This window comes from Dermacentor andersoni, chromosome 3 (assembly GCF_023375885.2).
Source record: "Dermacentor andersoni chromosome 3, qqDerAnde1_hic_scaffold, whole genome shotgun sequence".
NCBI lineage: Eukaryota > Metazoa > Arthropoda > Arachnida > Ixodida > Ixodidae > Dermacentor > Dermacentor andersoni.
Genome location: NC_092816.1, coordinates 150,455,156 through 150,472,852, shown reverse-complemented (window position 1 = coordinate 150,472,852; position 17,697 = coordinate 150,455,156). Strand labels below are relative to the sequence as shown.

The 17,697-nt window shown below is 49.7% G+C and overlaps 1 protein-coding gene across 1 annotated transcript in view; it reads left to right on the top strand.

The window, feature by feature from the left end:
• LOC140216788 (chymotrypsinogen A-like) overlaps nucleotides 1–11,696 on the top strand; it is a 30,856-nt gene extending 19,160 nt beyond the window's left edge. Inside the window, exon 5 of the mRNA XM_072287338.1 lies at nucleotides 11,403–11,696. Within this exon, the coding sequence (XP_072143439.1) occupies nucleotides 11,403–11,636 (234 nt within the window). The 3' untranslated portion in view covers nucleotides 11,637–11,696. The remainder of the gene's footprint in view (nucleotides 1–11,402) is intronic.
• The last annotated feature ends 6,001 nt before the right edge of the window (nucleotides 11,697–17,697 follow it).

Genomic DNA, 17,697 nt, shown 5'->3' with positions numbered 1-17,697 from the left:
AGCGTAATTCTTGAGCTTCCGTTGCATGCCGCCGCGATTTTCGACCAGCCACCGCAAGCTAAGTAAGGGAAAGCCGACCAATCGTAGACGCCGACACTACCCTCTTCATCCGGTAATCGACTTTCAGTGCAGTGGCTCGGCCTCATCGAATCCCTCTCCACTTGAGCGTTCTCCTCGCCTCTTGTCAGCCAATTAGATACGACAAGCCGCTCAGTGTAGGCAATCTTATTCGTTTTTCAAGCAAACAAAAGTGACCTCCTATGAACGAGGAGAGCGTTTGATTGGTCTGTTCATACAACCCTGCGGGTGACCGCCCGGTGCTTGCGTTGGTGGTTACACGAATTTGACGTCAGGAGATTGGAATAGAAACATATTGGAATAGTTTTACGTTATAGGGTCCCTTGTGTAGGGTTATTGGCGACTGTAAGTGTGTTTGTGTGGCGCTGTCGGTGTAACACCGCTTCCGTTCTGGTGAGCGAGGGTTGAGGGGCCCGGAATCCCCTTCCGCTAAGATGAATATCGCGCAGCGAAAGTGGGCGAAGGAGATCGGCTAGTCCCCAGGTCCTGGGGGCAGCCAGGGGGGCGAAAGTACTAGATAAAGAATCGCGGGCTAGAGCGCGCGTGGCGACGCTCCCTCCCGGTCTGTCGCTGATGACCAGGAAGCCATATTATCCGCACCCTTCGTACGGATGATTCTCGATTATGCGAAGGGGCCGGTGACATACCTTGCCCCCTGATAAAATTTCGGCAAGCCTCTTAGAAATATGTGAGTATTATTGCCCGAGCATGGGCAGAGATGACCAGGTGGACGGCCACATCTACGCTCGAGTCGGATCAGTGCTTTCAACGGATGCCATTGCTATTGCTATATCACTGGATAAGCAGGCTGCTGCTGGGGTTACGCCATTTTTTGGGGGTCGCCGTGCTTACTTAGATTGTGGTGGGGTGGTGGTCCCACGTTCTTGAATAATCCGCATCTTGGCCTATGCCAATCAGCCTTTGACGGTCTTCAGTGAACGTCCTTGACGCAAACTTGAGTTACTTGATATGTGCCAGTAGGTGTTTGCAGCTGTTCAACGAACAACTTTGAAGTCAGCTTGTGTAGCTTGGTATGTGCCACTGGGAATATGCTGCTTTACAATGTCGAAAATGATCTCCTAAATTTCTTCAATGCTGAGCGGAATCGAGCCAGCGTCACAAAGGTTCCTCAAGGACAGCAGCCTGACACATTAGCAGGCTGCGCCATAATGAACTGGGTATTTGCCGCTTTTTAAAGAACGCCTTTTATACAACGCTTTAGCATGCGGCTTCATGAAAGCATTGGGTATGTGCCGCTCTTCAATGAGCCTATCGCCAACTTGAGTCACTGAGTATGTGCCACTGAGTGTGCGGCAAGCGAAGAAACAACAGCGTTCGCAGGCACCGACGCGCCTAGCTTTTCATCTCGGAGGCTTTCAATCTCGGAGGCCACGTGTGGACTTGTCTGCAATGCCACGATATGGTGCAGCGCCTCCAGAAGGAAACGATAGAGAGGAGCCTGGTTGCCGCATGACGCGTTTCACAGCGATTGCGCACACCGGCGTGCCCTTGCATTTCGGAGGACACGCGCAGGCTTTGCGGAGGTGGCGCTAGATGGCGCAGACTGTTCTCAGGGAAGCGCGAAAGAGGTATTCCGCTGCAGTACACGCCATATACGTAACACGTTTCGACGGTGGCAATTTATTGTGTCTCTGCATTGATTAAATGCCGCACGCATTAGCGTCGACAGTCATTGCGAGATGGGTACCGCATAATTTTTGTAATGAAAAGAAAACGTTATATTTGTTACCTTACTTGCCTTTATATATGGTATGGTGTTTACTGGCGAGTTCGCTATCAAGTACAACCGAACGTTCAGGAGATTCATTGCGATATACTTTACCGTGCTATGTGGCAAAATAAACTTAAGAACTTCTGCAACCTCCTCCTTGAAAGGCTGGACCAGTGTCCGCAAACTTTCAACTGACACGCCTTTAGTGTTTTGCTCTATTGCCAATATACGTATCCTGTTTACTACTTTGACCCCGTGTAGCGTTGTTTAGATAATGCGGAAAAGGTGACGTACTTTTGTACACTAGTATTATATACGTATATACCGCTACACTGTCTTCATCTCTATGATAAATTGTTATGTCATCAGCGTAAGTTATGACTTTAGCCGAGCAGTAACGCGTTGTTAGTAGCCCCAACACAGCTTTCTTTTGCAATAAATAAAGCGTTGTTCATTCAAGCAGAAATGAGGAAACCTGGAAAGACGAGACTACTTCTTGAAGATTGAGAAAGAAAGTGCTGATCATTAAATCGCCAACAATGATGAAGTGCTACCTGTATACCGCCTGTGGAACCAGTGTGGGCTGTCTGGTTGAAGGGCCACACTACTCTTCTCATTACGTTTAGGCCGCTACTGTAGGTAAAGTATACAGCAGAAGTGAGTTCCAAACCAGTGTAAGCGTGCTTATATTATTCGACAACTTTATTGCGCAGGTAAAAAAATCCACATAGTTTACTTTTAGCTATAGAATAGACATAGAAAATGCTCTTGTTGCATTTCGTTGGCGTGTAAAGCAGGCGGCCTCAACGCTACGGTGCCCCCAGACATACTCACGTTACAGAAAGAAATGCAACTGATTACAATTCCAATTAGTTCACTCAGAAATTTAATTGATTAAGTTACCAATTACTGCTCCAAGAAAGTGATTGAGGAATTAGTCAGAAGTGATCGATTACATCGAAGTTACTTTTCTCCGCAATCTTAATAATGTTGCATAGATGCCGTAGAAAAAACGAGTTGGCCTTGTACATTCGGTGCGCCTTCGGCAGCCCTTAATATATTGCTTATGATTACTAACACTATCTGTCAAAACATTCATTTGTCATGTTCCCTCGTTTTTGTCGTGAAAACATCAGCAGCGACACTGAAAACTCGCTCGATGCGCGCGACTCACACTACGGCGGTGTTGGAACGTCCAGAGAATTTGCTCAAAAGGCGGCCGCTACTGCTCGCCTTGGTATTCTGTGAAATGAAGCGCTTCATTCTTCCTAAAACTTGAAGGAGACGCTTCCGGCTGGGCCAATGAAAACCTGTAAAAATCCTCCGCGGGTGTTGTTCTGGCACTAACGTCCTAATTGCCCGTCTCTATCGAGGCATACCAGCACCGGTTCAACTCGTCGGCCAACATGTGATGGATCATTAACGTGATAAGAAGTACTGAGCTCCCAGTTTTGACTGCCTTGACTGGCTGTGCATATCACGACGATCCGCCGTGGAGGCGCGAGGATATGGCGCTGCGCTACTAAGCCCGAGGGCGCGGGATCGAATCCCGGCCACGGCGGCTGTATTTCGGTGGGGGTGAAATGCAGAAACGGCAGTGTACCGTGCACTGAGCACACCTTAAACAACCACAGGTGGTCAAAATTAAATCGCCATCTGCCACTACGGCGTGCCTTAAAATCAAATCGTGATTTTGGCACGTAAAACCTCAGAATATAATATTTCTTTTATCAGAATCTCGGGCGTTATATTGCAGTTTAGGCGAATTCCAGGTTCCCAACATTGCGTCACTGGTTAGAGCTTGTCTCGCGAATAATGTAACCAATTACATGTAATTCGCTACAGGAAAAAAAAAATCCCCCGACGATTCAGATGCTCCCTAATGCGAAATTTGAGCACAGCTGTATACGTGTTTTCATTACCCGATATATTGAGGCAAGTAATTTGACACCGAAATCACCGCAGCGACTGGAAATGGGCTAGTGCCGTCAGCGCCTTCGCAGTGGGAGGGGCAGCACGGGAAGGCTGCCACGGTGAGCGCCATCAGAGCCAACTGTGAAAGAAGACGAGTGGAGCGAGTGCGAGGGGCAGCATGGGAACGCCGGCATGATGAGTGGCATCGCAGCCAGTTGTGCAAGAGGACGACGACGAATGCGCGAGCAATGGCACGAGCGCGTTCGCGTGGTTACGCCGAGGGAGGGCGATGCTCAAGCACGGAGGCAGTGCGTTACCGCACGCGCTGCTTTTAGCCGCATTGCAGAAAAACGTGGCATTTTGCTGCAAAGTGGCATAAGCGGTAAAATAATGCGGCTTCGGGTAAGTCGGGAACTGGCAGTGTTAAATGTTGCAGCTGGATGCAATGCGAACGAGCTCAGAAAGCACGAAGAAAGGGTTAAAGCAGAAATTGCGAGGCTGCGTGTGCTTTGTTTCGTGATTATGTCACTTACAATACGCAGATTCTCCGTTTTTCATAAAAGAAAAGTGATGTTCGAGAACGCCCTAGAAGTCGTAGCGCAACCATTGGCCCTAAGCTGTGGGTACTTTGTAAAACATGCAGAGAAAAAAAATGCAGTGCTTTTTGATTGCTTAACTAAACCATAGCTTACCGCGGAAGCTACGGCTACTCAATGCCATGATCACAGTGAAAGTAGCCACAAAGAGGTTTGTAAGCAGATATCACTGAAATGCGCATTACCCATGAAAGAAGAATACATTCTAAGTACGTGTGCGAAGAAGCAAGAAAATATTTACCCCACTACATTATTATTGAAATATCTACAGCGCACACCCAACAACTGTGTGACAAGTTATTCACTGACCTAGGTTCAAAAAGTCAATTGCGCAGCACAAGCAAGAACCTATGCGATACCGTGCATGGAATATTATGTATGTGCGCAATATTTGACGCATCCTAACGTTGCTCAACGAACAATTGAATATATATATATATATATATATATATATATATATATATATATATGTATACATATTACTACGTACTAAGATGTTTAGGGCTTGGAACGGGTGACTCCATGTCATAGTTTATTGTACACCATTATACCTCTCCACATTAATAATTTTGACGCGTACGCATGTTTATCGTGAACCAATCTCATGAAGACCACCGAGGTACTGCCCAAAATTGACTGCCGAGGTAAGACGAGGGGTAGTGAAAGTCTACAACACCATCCACTTTCCGTGTAGGGGAGGGACGGGTTAAAAGCGGGTACCGGTTAGCTCTGAACCGGGCAGGCGGGTTGCTGTCATGTTGGGCGATGGCGTATAGTTTTTATGCAACGGGAGTGTGCGGAAGAGCTCGAGAAAAACCACTGCGGCGGTACAGTGTACGTGAAGAAATCTTGTTCCTGCTTTAAGTTTTACTTGAACATTTACGACCAGGAAGTGAATAAATTATTGGAAGACTAGAGAAACAAATACATCAAGACGGAGAAGATCAAGGATCGGCCGGGACCGTGCCGAGTCCTCCCAAACGAGGAATCGGACAAACCCTTTACGGGCCCGGAGCTGAGCATTGCCCTAGCAGAGAGCACCCAGAAGAGCGCTGCGGGCCGGACAGCATAACGTATCAACTACTGAACAACTTGAGCGATACTGTGAGAGAAGAGCTCCTCCTACACATGAATGAGGTCCGGGAGAGCGGCAAACTGCCAAGCAGCTGGAAGGCCGTAAAAGTCAAGTTCATTCCATTTCCAACACATTGGGAATCTGAGACTCATCTCCCTCACGTCCTGGGTGGGCAAAGTGATGAAAGGTTGGCGTTAAACAGCCTACAGAGACACTTGAACAGAACCAACCAAATGCCGGACACAATGTTTCGTTTCCAAAAGCACCTGAGCAAGCAGTACGTGCTCATACAGATAAAAGAAGAAGTCATGAAACAGGTCACGAGGCACTCGCCAGGCACTTGACCTCAAGGGAGCTTTTGACAACGTCTCCCAAGCCAACATCCTGACCAATCTCCAGGGCGCTGGCTGTGGAGAATGGGTCTAACACTATGTACGGGCTTTCTAATGGATCGCAAAGCGATAATCAAAGCGGGGGAGGAAGCATGCCCGCTCATCGAGCAGGGTAGTAAGAGAACCACTAAAGGCTCGGTATTCTCGCCGATGTTGTTCAGCATGGCACTCCTGAGCCTTTTGAAGGCGCTCAAAGCGATTGAAGGCTTGGGGAACGCGCTATACGCCAGCGACATCTCGCTCTGGACGACGAAAGCGGGATCCACCGAATGGATGGAAGACACGTTGCAGGCTATGGCGGTAGCGGTGGACAAATATGCCAAGCAGTGCGGCGTTTGATATTCACCACAAAAGTCGCAATGGGTGGCAGTCCGGAGCGAGCGCCGAAAAGACTTTAAGGAAGGCACCAGAGGGGAGCTAGACCTAGAGGACATTGTGCCGGGTCCCAGTGTTAAGTTCCTGGGAGTGGTGACACACGCGAACACCAAGGCGGAAGCACCTGTGGGAAAGCTAAAGCACACGAAGGAGCAAATACTCTACATGCACCGCAGAGTGGCGACGATACACAGAGGAATGAAAGAGGGCGACACCCTGAGGCTCATACAAGCCATCGTCGTGTCCTGAATTACGTGCATGGCACCATATGTACTGCTGAGGGCCCTGGAAATGAAGCAGATCGACGTGATAATCCGAAAAGCTATTCAGCATCACATCGGGGTGCTGGTGACTGCCTCCACGGAGACATCGAGATGAAACCGCTCCCCAAGAACACGAGCCCAGCACACCACAGCAGCAAGCGGGAAGCTAGAGCAAGGACTTGCGGCTGGGCAGAAGAGGATAATCTTCACGGTCGCCTCCAAAGACAGAGGAAAAAAAATTACCGACGATTACGTTACTTCCTAATGCGAAATTTGAGCGCAGCAAATAAGCTGTTTCACCTTTTCGATAGATTGAGGCAAAGAAATCGAGCAACACATGTATGCGTGTAGCTTCTGCTTCAGCCTCGCTTACTGCTGGTTGCTCTCGACGGCGGCGATGAGCCTCCGCTTCGGCGGCGCGAACTGCAGGGTCTTCTCGGCGGCGGCGATGAGCTTCTGCTTCAGCCTCGCTTACTGCTGGTTGCTCTCGACGGCGGCGATGAGCCTCCGCTTCGGCGGCGCGAACGGCAGGGTCTTCTCGGCGGCGGCGCTTAGCCTCTGCTTCGGCGACGCGTACTCCTGGATCATCTCGACGGCGGCGACGGTAAGCTTCTGCTTCGGCGGCACGCACCTCTGGATTCTGACGGCGACGGCGCTGGGCCTCTGCTCTGGCAGCTCGTTTAGCAGCAGCAGCAGCAGCAGCAGACGGAGGACTTCCATCGGTCGTCTCGCTCATGGCTCAGAAAGAACTGGCAGATAATTTCGCAGTGGCGAACGGCAGCGGCAATTTCGGCTCGGGCGGTGCACATATACAGATCCGCCGCCACCGATCTGGCTCTCTGATTGCCACCGCACAGGGCGAACGGCAGCGGCAATTTCGGCTCGGGCGGTGCACATATACAGATCCGCCGCCACCGATCTGGCTCTCTGATTGCCACCGCACAGGGGTTGCATTGGAGGAGGAGCGAAGAAAGGAATTAAGTTCGAGCCGGCGCTTTGACAACCGGAGACTCGCAGGAAGAGGGGGGAGGGGGGCGGCGTGTACACCCAGCGGCAAACGATGGGGGCAGAAGCGCGCGCAGCAAGCGGACAACACGATAAAGGGAGGAGGGAAGAGATAGCAGCGACTGACTGATGCCGCTGACGCCGATAGTGAGTCAACCCCAGCTGCGGAGTTGGTTTCAGGGACAACGCCGCCGATGCCGACACAAACAATATGATACCCTCGCTTCCGCAGCGCTAAGAACCAGGTCTAGCCGTGGGAAGGTGGTCACGTATTCGTCGACGTGCCGGGGCCTACGTGAAATAACCGGCGCGTCGGCAACTGAAGAGCACCCTATCCGCCACACAAGAACAGGGGGGGGGACCCTTTCCTCCTCTTTCTGCATGGCGGCGACGGTGTTCTATGCAGTCACGTTATCTTGACTCTCTAGCGGCGTCAGCGGCATCCAGCGGTATCAGTCGGTCGCTGCTAGCGCTGGGGGGATGAAAGGGGGGCGGAGCTGGTTACGAGGCCGACGACAACGCCGACGACGACGCGAAACCCAGGAACGGACGCCAAAGAGCTGCGCTCTAAAACTGGTGACTGCAACGGTGAAAATCAAAGGAAAGCTGCTACGGTGCGCGAAGGCAAAAATAAACGACGCCGAAGGAGCAAGAGAGCTGCCAATTACCATGACCCGCATCATACCGGCCAGGACCAGCGTGATCACAGACTCACATCAAGCGTGTAGAAGCTTGCAGTCGGGCTGGATATGCCGCTTAGTGCGTCGGACATTCAAAGTTAAAGAACCCCCTAAAAGGGAAGAGATGTAATCAATGGGGGTTCCGGCCCACTCCGCAGTGGAGGGCAAGAAGTTTGCCCACAAGCAGGCTCAAGCGCTGTGATACCGGGCCACAGCCGCGGAGGGGGAGGAGGAGAGCACAGGGAGACAGTGAAGTACCACAGAAAAGATAAGCAGGCCTCCCCCGATCCACAGCCCATGCTAACGAGTGAGCAGCAGACAGCGCATAGGCAGATTTAGAGAGAGTCGTACGTGCACACCCGAATACTAAACCGCATGTAGCCGAGCCAGTACGGGCAGAAGTTCCCCGTGTGTCAGGGACCAGGAACACTTTAAGAAATGACAGTAGAATGCAGGTTTACCCAACAACACTCCTCACTCCTCACTCCTCACCAACTCCAACCTCAACATGACTCCCACCCCCATCCCACCCCTTAGAGAGCGATGGAAGATCTTGCTGTCCAGCCTCGCCCTGCAAGACGCCAGGCGGCAAGAGCAGCAATACGGATTCCTGTGAAGTGTGGACCAATCTCATCTAGTGCATGCGCTGAAAGAGCTTCCTAATTAGTTTTTCATTCATTCATTCAAAAAGCTGAGGACTTTTAGAGGGACAGTTTTCTTTAGTGACCCAGAATTTGGTGTGATTAGTTGGGTTTCCCGCGGGGCCGGCCCAGATGGGCGAGAGGGTACTCGCATGTCAGGTTTATGCAGCACGAAGATGTCAAAACACGTTTAACACAAGTTGTCACTCTAGTAAAAAACTGAGCGTCCGATGGTAGTATTTGAAGCAGGGTTCTCCAACGCAGTCCACCCGATGCTCCAGTCATTAGGCGACAGGCGTATGCATAGCACGAGACAATAACAAACTTTGGGCTCCCTTCATTATACAAGCTAGCGTTTTGAGAAGCCAGGTGCACTTGGCACCGTCCGACGTAGCGTCGTGCTTTGTCATGCTTCGTGACATGCTTCGCATCGCATGGCAAGAATTTTCTCGTGTGAGTGAGAGCACGTCAGTGTCCCCGCAGCCTTTCCTGTATTGGCAGCTGTGTGATATCGTGGCGCTTTAGGGTTCGACATCAACTGACCGCTGCAGTTGACTACTTGTCAGATTGGTACAGGTGAAGGATAGAGAGCACGCGGCCGGTTATGCGTGTTGCGGAACGCTATACTGTACATGACAGAAGCGAGACGCATGTTCGCGACACCCTAAGCCGGCTGTCTCGCTGTTACACTTGCTCTGGACTGTGAGGTGTAGCCAAGCGACCACCGCACAATACGACGACACGGCAACTTTCAACTAGAGAAAAAGAAAGCACGAACGCAAACGCAAGCGTAGTACAGCACCAAAACAGCACTAGTTTCGGTCAGATTGGCATTCATTTTCAGTCGTTTCTCCGGGAGTTATGTCATTCGGTGCGTTGGATTTCAGCCCAACTGCGGTGGGCTTCTTCGTCACAGAAGCATGCTTCCGCGGGACACAAATAGAATACCGCGTTATTTCTTCAAATAATATTTTAATTCATTTCAGAATTGCGTGTATTATTCGAAATAAATTTCTTACCTCGATATAATGTTTCTTTGTTTCCTAACTTGTGGGTTTTCGTTACTATCAGTCTTTGTATAGGGTGCCCCAAACAATTTTAGCCATGCTGTTGAACGAAAAAAATAAAGATTTAAAAGGCACGGTGCACAGCACGATTTCAAGACATACGGTGTTTGGTCGTAAGAATTCTTACAAGCAAACACCGTAGGTCTTATATTTGCATCTTGCTGCGTATTTTTCAATCGTTTTTTTTCGGTGAACAATTTGACTAACGTTAGCTGGGACACAAGATTTAATTAGTTCGTTCAATGATATTTATACGAGTTTCACCACACATTCACTCACATTTTTTATTTACGCTCGTATCTCCCTTTCCACATTGAACACCCGAACTGAGTAATGCACCGTAGTGGGTAAGCCGCCATGATTTAAGGAGCAAGTAAGCGAGTAAGTAAGAGGACCACTGTTTCACCACGGCTGCTGACACGAACTTCAGAAATATGCCAGAATTTCGGCTTATCATACTTTGCACGTGTGAGGTTTACGAAAAATCTGGACTTTGTGGGAACCTTTGAGTACCGCGGTCGACAAATACAATTCCGTCGTTTAGGCGTAAGCGGTGTACGTATGCTGTAGTTGTACAACGGGACAGAGGAGAGCACATTGATTGGGATATCCTTGACTATAGCTGACGTTTCGTTTGAGGACAGTGTATGAACGCAGTACTTCCGGCCAATAGAAGAGAATGTGAATGCGTAGAATTTGCAATAGCTCGTAAGTTGCACAACGACTTCATGCTCGGAACGAAGCAGGTTAGTCGGCGCAGGATGTTTTCACTACATTTAAAACTATATTAAGCCAAGCGCCTATTACAATTGCTACAACGACGGCAAAGACAACACCGAAATTTGTCAAACAGAGCTACTTATTCGTTCGAACGCAGCTCTAAAATATATTTAAAAAATTGTCGTGGTTGAACGCGGTTAAAGCAAGTTTATCGAGCGATAGCTCGGATTTGCTTGCTTCAGGAAAAGACGAAGACATTCGCTTGCCGACATTTAACTTTATCGCAGCAGCAACTACCGCATATACAGTTGCACCAAAAGACCAACACAGAGACGCTGCTCGGCACCGTCGGCGCTCTCGGTGCGAACTCGCAGTGAACTTCGATGCAGCCAGCGCCTCTGACGATGGCGGCACGAAAGGCTGACCTTGAACCGTTGTTAGTTTTCCCTTCACTATGCATTAGGCAGGATAAGTCCCACTTTGACACTGGCTTATCTCGACTTACGGAACCAGGTGTTTTCTGGGTTTGTAACTGGAGTAGTAGAACTATCAATCTAATTAAGCACAGCAATATTGCAACCGTCTTGTGCGTCCACCTTGGTTGTTTACTAAATAGGTGGCATTGTTGAGTGTCAACTGGCAGCCTCCAATTCCTCGGGCGCGAGCCCAGCACACGGCTCAACAGACTTTCATTGTTTCAAACTTCGAGCCGGCTCTGCACCGTCGTGATTCGAACCGGAGCGAGGTAGCAACCTGTCGCATGTACCGTTTGCTTGCGATGTTCGCCGAGTTGAAGTAACTGCGACATTTTCCGGATACCTGAATCTAGATCGTTCCTCTGTTGTCACGTATGAAACACCGCAGGGCGATAGCGGAGGGCCCCTGGTGCGCCGAGACGGTAACGGCACCTGGTTCTTGGAAGGCGTCATTTCCGGAGGCCCACGCGTGTGCGGCAACACCAGAACGCCCATGCGGGCGACGCGAGTGTCCCGCTACGTGCGCTGGATTGAAGAGTACCGCCGTCGCGACGCCGAGGGAACGCTCGAGGACTTCTGCAAACCGACCGACGTCAAGGGTGTCGCGGAACCATCCGTGTGAACACGGACAACTTTGTAGGTTCCAATAAAGCGCATGGCTTTCTGGAGCCCTATACTTCAACTGCAGTTGTGTTTCTTATTTTGTATAATCGTTTGCAGGCAACATAAAAAAATCACACACTCGAAAAAAAAAAGCGTATAAACTCGTAGACCTAGTTCTCAAGAAAAAAGTTGCAGTTTGGATTGAACGCATCGATTGCGATAGCAAATTAGTGGTAGGATAGCCGCTTTATCGGACCTATAAACTTGTAAACATACGCATACTTACTAAATTAATAAGCATGGGGTCGCGCACGCAGAAGGCAACATGATCCCATCTCACTCGATGACCGCGGAAACTCGCTGTCAAAGCACTGCAGTAAGAAAACGCGGCAGCCGCAGCGAGCGGATTGACCTTCGTGCAGGCACTCACATCAACGCGAAGTACTCCGCGAAAACACCGCGCAGCGCGGGCTCTGTACCAGCCGCAGATGGCTTTCAAATACAGCGGCCCAGCCGGGCGGCGATGTTAGAATTGCTAGTGAGTACAGCGGAGCGTGGCACGGCTCGCCATACCGGGTCCCATGACTTGCGCTGCTTTTAAAAAAGTCAACGAAAAGCTAAGTTTACTGTGATGCATGTAATGGTAAACAAGATTGCATAAAGCATGAAAATACTGCGCGCGACGCGCATTACTGAAATTAACGCTAGTCAAGGCAGTCGTGGAGACGCCGCGACGCAGTGACCTTGCCGAGCGCAACTCCTAGGTGCCTAGGGACCGAATTGTTTGCGGGCTTTTGAGAAGGCGGGATGGTGGCGTCAAGTGAAGCCATGGCGCGTTGGATGTTTGGCCCACGCCGACCACGCGTTGTGCAACACTAGTTGTATCTGCTTGTGTGATGCATCAACAGCAGGTTGGGTGTTTCTTTTCGTAAAGCCGTGCAGTAATGGTGGTGCGGCATGGCAGCTTTTGGTCTCTGTGAACTCTGGTGGTATGAGACCCGTATTTCTGAAGAACTCGGTGGTGCTGGCGATCGAAATATTCCAAGCAGCGTAGCGCCTCGGCAACGTAGTTTGCGAACCGGCGCTGTGTAGCAATGTCGCCGTGTCCGCCCTTTTCAGCAGCGTTATCACATCGCTTTGACTTGACGGACGTCGAAGGCGGAGGTACTGTACGTGTCCCAGGCAACGACTTAAGTCACGTAAGTAATGTTATGCTTAGGGCTGTGTGTGCGCATCCTTCAAATGAGGCAGCACATGTTTCAAATCCTATTCAGGGCTAGTGCGCTGTCCGTGACTTCATACTATTTATTTTTATCGCTGGCTTTACGATAATTATGGCGTAGTGCTGCGAACATAACGGAGCTCTAATGACATCACATGGGCAGCCAAAATTTCACACATGGCATCACATGAGCTGTCAGAATTTCACGAACTAAAATGGAGAGTAGATGCTTGGGATTTTTCGTACAAGAGCGCTATAAACGCAGACAGATGGAGCCTAGTGCGTGTCCTGTCGTGTTATGCTATATCTCTGCCTGTTCTTCGCGCTCTTAGTTTTAGCATTGGGGTACAAAGTTCTGTGTAAAGTTGGGATGAACGCATTTGGCAATACGAGTCTACAATGACTTGACCGCAGCCCATTTTCGTAATGCCGTAAAGCAACAGTGTACTGCGGGTCTCCTTGTCACCTTCATGATGTACCGACTGCAGGTCACCTTGGCGTGTCACGGACTTATGACCGTGTTCGTCGGCGCTTCTTTTGGCCTGGTCTATACCGTGACGTCTGCCGTTATGTTGCTGCGTGTGATCTTTGTCAACGACGCGAAGAGCCGACCACACTCCCTGTTGGTCTCCTTCAACCACTTGACGTACCATCAGAACCATTCTTCCGTGTAGGTGTTGATCTTTTAGGCCCTTTTCCTACGTCCTCTTCGGGAAACAAGTGGATTGCTGTAGCAACAGACTACGCCACCCGATATGCAATGACACGGGCTCTTCCGACAAGCTGTGCAACCGATGTCGCCGACTTCCTCCTAGAAAACGTCATCCTTCACCACGGCGCCCCTCGACAGCTCCTCACCGACCGAGGCCGCTACTTTCTTTCTAAAGTTGTCAATGACATTCTACACTCGTGCGCGACTAAACACAAACTTGCTGCTGCTTACCATCGACAAACGAATGGTGTAACCGAGCTCCTTAACCGCACCGTTACTCACATGCTGTCCATGTATGTCTCCGATGACCACCGCGACTAAGAAGTTGCGCTGCCGTTCGTTACTTTCGCCTATAATTCGTCTCGCCATGATACCGCCGACTTTGTTCAAGTATTACATAAAATATTAACTGCAGTAGTTCCTTAAGAAAAAATAGAAAGTCTGTGTTACAAAAACACCTATTTTCCCCGTGTTAAGGGTTAAAGAGTTCAGTTCAAACACATTTTGTGTGCGATCCGTCGTACGACCGTTCGCATCAGCAGCCGCACTCAACAGGTTCTCAACAGGACCCGCGGCATGTGGCGTCGAATCGCACGCCGCGCATGCGACCAACTTGCTGGATGCCATGTCACTACAAGAGGGTTGAGTTCGAAGTGGGACAATTACACGCCTTAACTTCAGTAAGCGACGGATAACGACAAGCACTTTTCACTGAATCGTCGGCCATCGCCATAATTGGTTCACGCATACCTATATGCTTGTACAAATTATAATCAAAACCGTTTTTCGCAGTTTAACCTTTACATTCCTTTGCAGGCGCTTGCCGGTATTACGGGGTGTTCGTTATGAGCATTCCGACAATATTAGCTGCTGACTTGTACTGCGTCACCAACGCGCAAGTAAAAAGGAACAGCGGTCGCTGAAACCTTACAAGTTATGCGCCCATCCTGTCCCCGGAAGGGCGCTTCAAAGTTTTGTTCAAGTGCGCTTCACAAATGCTTTTGTTGTGTCAACGCGACCCTGCGTCCGCCCTTGATACCGCGATCCGGCAGTCTCGACGGTAATGAAACGTGCCAAAGGTCAAAGGGCACACTTGAAAAACGGACACATGACGCGTAAAAATAAAATAAAAATAAAAGCAATAAAATGGTTCCACCTGTCAGCAGCAGCGGCGTGCAATTTTCGACGCGTCACCGTCACCAGGCCGAGAGAGGTCGTCGCCACCCCTGCGCCGAGCCGCAAATACCCTTCCCGTTTCGGCAGTCAGCCCGCAACGCTCTTGGGCGGCGCCGACTCGGAAGTCATCGGCCCACTCATGCGTTCAACTGACATACGCGCGGCCGGTAGCCGCTTCGGTCGGCGATTAATTAAACGCGTCGATGCACGCCGGCACGAGCACTGCGGCCGGTGGATCCTCGCGCAGCGCATCTGGGTCAATGCGCGCGATGGCTCCCAGCGCGCTCTCATTGCGACGCGATGGGGAAGCCCGCTTTGTGTGCGCGTTGTTCACCCCGCTGGCGACGACGGTAACGCATTCGCCCGAACGACACGCCAGCAGATGAGACGTGCCCTTCGACAGCGAGGACGAGGCTAGGGCCGAGCCCGTTTTGGGAGTCTCATACACGCAAGGTGAGTATAGTCGGCTAACCTTAGGGCCTATCGGCCTTGCAAAGAGGTTTGGGCGCCTCTGGCCTGTAGAGAGTATACCGTAAATGCGTCGTGAGAGAAGGCTTTCTCCTGTAATTAATTAAATCTGAGAAAGTTGGTTCGGCAGACTTTTGGCCACACCCCATGAGAATATCATACAGAGAGATAAAAGAAAAAGTTGCCTCTTAGCGGATAGTACTAAGATTTTAGTTGGTATGGTGTCAATTGAAGATTGTGGATTCTGCAAAATCGGGGCTGCCTTGCCCTTCGTGGCCAACTAGCCCCTGGTATACGCTTTGAGCAAGTGCATCTGTAGGGACGAAATCCGATCTGCACCGGACGAGTGAACACTGATATATCGTCGCAACAACTGTTAAATGTTGAAAACTGCCATGTTAAATTATGTATGTTGCGTCTGCGTGCACTGATTCGTTTCAAAAATTAGAGCGGACGAAAAGAAATATCTGCATATCGTGTGGACTGAGCGACAAGCTAGGGGAAGGTGATGTCCGCTCGGAACAGTTAGTTTGCCCGTTTATTTTCTAAGAATTGGCCGCCAGATTGAGCAGACTCGCCGCCTGGAGGGCGCTGGCTGAACTGCGGATAGTTTGCGTTGCGCTGCGCCCTGTCTGCTAAGCGCTACGTCTTTATTTATATGCGCGCGAACGCCACTAATGTCATTATAAAGACTGTTTATTCAATGAATGTAGCGCAGTGGTAAATGCTGGTCTGCATTTTTCGGTGGTGTACAAAAGCATTTAGCCATCCGCCATCGTCTCTGAGACGTAGTGACTGCACGTGTTGAGAGCGCGATGTGTGATTGTCGCACACTCCGCTCGCCGCAAGTACGAGTGTGAAGCAGAAAGTATTTGCCCCTATGTATTTATTAGCCAAAGTATGGTATATACAGGTAGTTAGAAATATAGGTAGTATTATACGTACCTTACACTATTTTTCTACGAAGTCTCCAAACCGGTATACGTAGTTGTCCCATCGTAGCACTAAATTTGAGGTACCCTGTGCCATGTCGTCGTCAGTTAGCGAGGCATGTGGCCTCCCCATACGTTCATTGTCATGCAAGTCTTCACGGCCCTTTTGCGAACTCACAATACTACCAGCAATCACTTTTCAAAGTGAGACATTTTTTGTCATACGTGGGCAGCATTTCCCTGTAGACTTGGATGGGCGTTCATCCCTTGCTCCATATAAAATGAATCACACTTCGTTGCTCGTTCGCCGTGGACGTGTAAAGAACAACCGCCATCTTCAACAACTGACAGCAGCGCCGGGCCACGGAGGAGGAGCGAGTCCAAGAAAGGCCCACCGCTGGGAATATATATGTTGACTGCGCATTTACAGCCGTACTTTGGCTAAAAAAGTAAGAGTAAACACTTTCTGATTCACCCTCCTATATCAATTTTATTATCGCTCCATATTTCGAGTACTTCATAAAAAGCATTTTACGTCGGTTTCATCAAATAAAGTGTCAGCAAGGAAACGGCAATGCCGTGCTTTGGCGACTTGTCTCGACGTGTTGATCATTCCGTCATCTCATCGATACTGTGAAACATGAACGGGGTGGCGTGAACACAATTGAGCACTAGAAAAAAAGAAGCGCAAGTATGCACCGATACCATGTCGCGTCATACACTTTGTATTACGACATATGCAGTATGGTGGTGACGGTGGTGGCGGGTTGTAGCAACAGGCAGGTTTGGCCCGCCGCTCCGAAGACTCTCTTATAAAATCACTGTGCTGTTTCACCACATATCAATCAGACCAATCTCTCTTAAAAATGCGATAAGGAGATGAACTTCCTTTTCGGGATATAACTGGTCCTTCGGAGAACACAAGGTGTTGCAGGCACGTATGTAGAAGGTCCTTGTGTTGCAGATTTTTCAGGAGAGCATCCCTTTCATCTAGGAAATTTAGGCACGACCACAGAAAGTGTTCAATGCCTCCTGTCTCGTCGCATGTCGTACAGTTCGGAGAATTGATTCGCCCCGTCTTAAGTAACCATGCTTGTGTACCAGCATATCCTGTCCTTACTCGATATAGAAGTGAAGCTTCCTCTCGACGAAATCTCTTGGTTACTCATGGCATATGTGGTAGAACCCACAGGGAACCAAAGTTATTTCGAATGTCAGACTTCCTTATTGCTCTTTTGATCCATGAGTTTGGGAGGATGATCGAGCGCTGCGTATGCAAGAGCATCAGCTTTTTCGTTGCCAGCAATGCCAATGTGGGAGGGAATCTACTGAAACTTTACTGTAAAGCCTTTGTTGCCAAGTTGTTTCACGAGGGCTAGTGGTTTGCGTGGGAACTTGATGGACGGTAGGCCACTGTAGAGTTGTTCATACGCCACCTTTGAGTCTGTAAGGAGGACCACATCCTGTGGGGGCAATGTCTTTAGATTGCGCAGAGCAGCAGCTATTGCTACACCTTTCTCAATTGTCGACGAAGCTATACCGTTCAGACGCCCAGACCCCGCTTATCTCA